At 61.0% G+C, this 4,715-nt stretch overlaps 2 protein-coding genes across 2 annotated transcripts; both read left to right on the plus strand.

Moving 5' to 3' along the window:
* The first annotated feature begins 179 nt into the window (after nt 1-179).
* On the plus strand, nt 180-947 carry LOC122194091 (digestive cysteine proteinase 2-like). Its single transcript, XM_042895009.1, has 2 exons — nt 180-396; nt 625-947. Exons 1-2 carry the CDS (start codon nt 180-182, stop codon nt 810-812), a joined length of 405 nt encoding a protein of 134 aa, XP_042750943.1. The 3' UTR covers nt 813-947.
* A 1,096-nt stretch (nt 948-2,043) lies between these two features.
* On the plus strand, nt 2,044-4,441 carry LOC122194092 (counting factor associated protein D-like). The gene is made up of 8 exons (XM_042895010.1): nt 2,044-2,092; nt 2,418-2,477; nt 2,569-2,661; nt 2,747-2,919; nt 3,129-3,369; nt 3,864-4,065; nt 4,145-4,358; nt 4,433-4,441. Exons 1-8 carry the CDS (start codon nt 2,044-2,046, stop codon nt 4,439-4,441), a joined length of 1,041 nt encoding a protein of 346 aa, XP_042750944.1.
* Nucleotides 4,442-4,715: the final 274 nt, after the last annotated feature.

Raw genomic sequence — 4,715 nt, forward strand, 5'->3', positions numbered from 1 at the left:
TGCAGGGATGGAGCAGGGCTGCCTGGGGACAAGGACAGGGCAGAGCGAGGGGGTTGGGTGCACTGTCTGGGACATTGGGCAGGAGGGGCTGAAGCAGGGATGCTGGCACATCCCCAACCCCACATCAGCTCCTGTGTCAGAGCAAGGGGCAGCCTTGCGAGGGGACGTGGGTGCCCCCAATGATGCAGCCCCCACTGGTGCCACAGAACGGCTTGTGCCACTACAACCAGTCTGAGATGCTGGCCAAGATCACGGGCTACGTCAACGTCACCTCGGGCAACATCACAGCTGTCAAAACCGCCATCTACAAGCATGGCCCCGTGGCTGTCAGCATCGATGCCTCGCACAAGACCTTCTCCTTCTATTCCAATGGGATCTACTATGAGCCCAAGTGCGGTGAGTGGGGTGGCATGCGGGGATTGGGGTTCTGGGGGCGATGCCAAGACTCCCAGGTCCCCCACCTTGCTGTTGAGTGGCTTTGGCAGGGCTGGAGGAGGTGAGCGGCCCCATATGGGAAGGTCAGGTGGGATATGAGGAGAAATTCTGCGATCATAGATCACACAAATGATAAGCATCTCCAGGACCGCTCTCCCCACAAGACCATTTCCCTTTTTGTCCCTGCAGCAAACAAGCCAGGACAGCTGGACCACGCAGTGCTGGCTGTGGGCTATGGCGTGCTGCAGGGAGAGACCTACTGGCTCATCAAGAACTCCTGGTCCACCTACTGGGGCAACGATGGCTACATCCTCATGGCCATGAAGGACAACAACTGCGGTGTGGCCACCGAGGCCACCTACCCCATCCTGGCCTAAAACACCTCTCTGAGGGCAGAGCCTTTGGTGGTGCTCCCAGCACACATCCCTGGATTGGAACCTTCAGACCTCGTGGTGGAGGAAGATGGGGACGTGGTGGGACAGGACAGTGGGGCGCTGGAAAAGCAGCCATAAGCTTGCCAATAAAGACCCTGGAAAAACACGATTTGGTTTCTATGGCAGGGATTCAGTTGGTGGCTGGCTGGCTCAGCACAGTTCCTTGCTCCAGCCCTGGGGGACCGCAGGGCCCTCCTGGGGATGGGACAGTGGCATTTGCAGCATCTCAGCTGCCCATGGAGAGGCTCCTGCAGCCCTATCTTGAGGTGGAGCACAAACAACTGCAGGATTTCTGCTGAGCAGAGACATTCTTGATGCACGGGGGGAGCAGCCACCCTCTGCCCCAGTGCCTGGGCTGTGCTGGGGCCAGAGCGAGATGGTGGCACTCGGGGCAGCACTGTGTTTTCCACACCCTGGGGGGCTGCTCCCCTCTGTGGGGGTCTCTGCTGTACCCTCAGACATTGCTCATGGGTGTGCAAAGGCAGAGCCTGTGCTCCTATAGGACTGGGGCATGTGGGGAATGCTGCAGCACGGAGGGCACCACCCACACGTGTCCCCAGCAGCTCTCCAGCACCCAGCTCCTATCTGCCTTGTTTGGGGTTCGCCATCACCTTGGGCAGGGCTCCAGCTGGATGTGCTGCAGGCAGGAGGGGTGAAGGCCACCACTGCAGGGACAGCGCTGCTCTCCTTGTCCATGTAGCTCCTGAGATGTGATCTATATTTTCCTCCTTTTTTTTTTCTTTTTTTTTTTTCAGTTAACTCCCATAACTGCAGCCCCTGGGTTTGTGCTGCTGGCTTATCCAAAGGGATGCGGGAATGCAAAGTCCCCATGGCTCCAATGGGGGCATTCTGCCAGGAGGGTGGGAGCACCCGAGGGGACTTTGCTTTCTTGCTCTCCTGGCGCAGCTGATGAGGTTCACCTGCAGCTCCTGCACTGCTGTAAGTGCTGCTGCAAGCTGCAGGCAGCAGAGCCTTGGGAGGGAGCACAGAGATCCCCCCAGCCCCCCCAATCCCTGGGTGCTCGTGGTGGGGCAACCCAAAGCCACCCCCCCCCCCCCCTCCCATGGTCCCATCCTGGCTCTGGGAGGGCTGTGCCTGTTGGCTGCAGCCAGCTCCCTGCCCACCCAGTGCTCCTATTTAAGCAGGGCAGTGGGTGGGGGTGGGTGGGTGCAGGATGGGGGGCTGGGGGTGGTTGCTGGTGCTTAGGGCTGCAGTGCTACTGGGTGAGTGCTCAATGTGAGCGGCGGGAGGGGAAGGGGTGATGACTGTGCCCTCTTCACGGGGAGATGTCCCTCAAGTGGTGCTGAGCTCTGCCTTGTCCCCATGCCAGGGAGGAGTGGGGACCCCTTTCCAGCTTCAGAATCCTCTGCCCCGAATGGGCGAAGTGGGAGCCGTGCTCTGCACCTCCCCTGCTCTGCCCCTTCTACCTGGGGTTTTATGCAGGCATTGAGCCAGGGACCAGCTCAGCTGCCAGCCCTGCCCTTGGAGAGGTGGGCAAGCAGCATTTTAAAGGGCTTTAAAAATTATTGCTTTCCTTTTCCCTTCCAGGAGCAGAGAGCGAAGCTCCTCCAGAGAGACCCACGTTTGGAGATGTCTATCATGTTGAAGGTACTGCTGGGGGGGTCCAGCACCTCTGGGTGCTGCTGAGTGGCTGCTGTGGGTGTGGGATCAGTGGGGTGACACCATGGGGTGCCCACAGGAGCCATCAGCCTGCCCTACGCCGAGATCAGGGAGCCCTTTGAAGCCTGGTACAACCTCACAGGGGAGAAGAGCCGCATTGAGTATTATGGAGGTGGGTGCAGAGAGCTCACGGCCTCCCCACGGAGCCACCCCAGTGCCAGCGCCACGGCTGGAACCCAGCGCTGTCCCATCCCCAGGCCAAGTGGTCACCTTCCAGTTCGGCTCCATGGGGCCTTTTGGTGCCAGCTTCAAGGTGACACCAGAGACCACGGAGACGGAGCTGAACGTCCGCAAATGTTTCCGCATCAACGGCACGGACGGGGATCTCATCGTCCCACAGAGCGTCTTCCCCAGCCTGGAGCACTTCAGGGTGAGCCCCCGGCACGGTGACTGGGAGTGAGACAGGGGAGGGGATGGAACAGCGATGGGCATGGTGGGTGCCACAAGAGCTCCCAGAGAGGGGCAGAAGTGGTTGGGAATGGGGCAAATGCGAGGCCAGGTCCAAGCCTGGCATTCTGCAGGGCACTGCGCAGCTGGGGGCGCGGTGGCACTGAGGTGTTGCTGACGTTCTGTGCCCAGCGGGTGCGGGAGGAGCAGTTCCACGGGCAGCCCTGCACCGTATGGCAGAACGTCTCCTACTGGGGCCATAAGAAGAACGTCTACACGCTGCGGGTGGGCAGCTCGATGCACGGCCCTGTGCCCCTGCATTATGAGGTGCGGGGCTACAACAGCCTGCTGGGATCCCACTATGACAAATACGAGATCGAGTACAGCGCCTTCGGGCACCGCTTCGACCCCAGCATCTTCCAGCTCCCACACGGTGAGCCACCCCACAGCCCACAGCCCTCCTCCATCCCACAGGGGATGTGCCTGCATGAAACGCAGCTCTGCATCCTCCTCTTGAACGTGCTTCAATGAAGTTGCATGCGCCCTCTAATTTGGGGCAACAGGTTTAGGAGAAGGGGAGGTGGGAAAATAGGTGAAAATGATAACTAGTGATCCCAGTGTTGAGGAACCCTGTTTTGGTGCAGTGCAGGGATGCTCCAGCTCTGGTTGCAGATGCAGATTCCCCATGCAGACCCCTATAGAGGGCGGGCACTGGGCGCAGCTCCTGCATGCAGACCCCTATATAGGGCGGGCACTAGGCACAGACCCTGCATGCAGACTCCTACCGAGGGCAGGCACTGGGTGCACACCTTGCATGCATCTATATAGGGCGGGCACCCCATGGTCTGCAGGTGCCATACGCCCTGCTGCGGGGTCAGGAGCTGCTGTCCATGCCCCGAGGCTGCAGCCCCGCTCCGTGCCCCATAGGTTTGCAGTGTGAGCAGTGGCCCACAGCCGGCCCCGAGCACCGCATCGTGGCCAACCCCATGCAGGAGTTTGTGGGGACTGCCACGGACACTGAGCACGTCCACCACCGCCTCTTCCATCACTATAAGGAGAGGTTTGGGAAGCGCTACAGCAGTGAGGAGGAGCATGAGCACCGCAAGAGAACCTTCATCCACAACATGCGGTGCGTATGGGGCGGCGGGTGGAGAGCCGGGGGCTCGCAGGGGCTCCCCTGAACCCACAGCATCTCTCCCCATCCCCAGGTTTGTGCACTCCAAGAACCGTGCCGCGCTCTCCTACTCGCTGGCGCTGAACCACCTGGCTGACCGCACGCCCCAGGAGATGGCTGCAATGCGGGGACGGCGCCGGAGCGGGGACCCCAACCATGGGCTGCCCTTCCCTGCTGAGCACTACGCTGGAATCATCCTGCCTGAGAGCCTGGACTGGAGGATGTACGGTAAGGAGGGACCCAGCCTGGCTGGGAGCATGGAGAGCCCTCACTCCTGCCTCAGTTTCCCTTCACACCCCATCGGTTGTCCTGCTGTCCCCAGGCGCAGTGACCCCCGTGAAGGATCAGGCTGTCTGTGGGTCCTGCTGGAGCTTCGCCACCACGGGCGCCATGGAGGGGGCCCTCTTCCTCAAGGTGGGAGCGGGGACCCAACGCTTTGGGGTGGTCGGAGGGTTCCTGTCCATGTCCCTACACCGTGTCCCCCCACAGACCGGCGTGCTGACCCCGCTGTCCCAACAAGTCCTCATTGACTGCTCCTGGGGCTTTGGGAACTACGCGTGTGATGGGGGTGAGGAGTGGAGAGCCTACGAGTGGATCAAGAAGCA

Source organism: Lagopus leucura, unplaced genomic scaffold (assembly GCF_019238085.1).
Source record: "Lagopus leucura isolate 7727_CA_CO unplaced genomic scaffold, USGS_WTPT01 45244-0_obj-0_obj, whole genome shotgun sequence".
Taxonomy (NCBI): domain Eukaryota; kingdom Metazoa; phylum Chordata; class Aves; order Galliformes; family Phasianidae; genus Lagopus; species Lagopus leucura.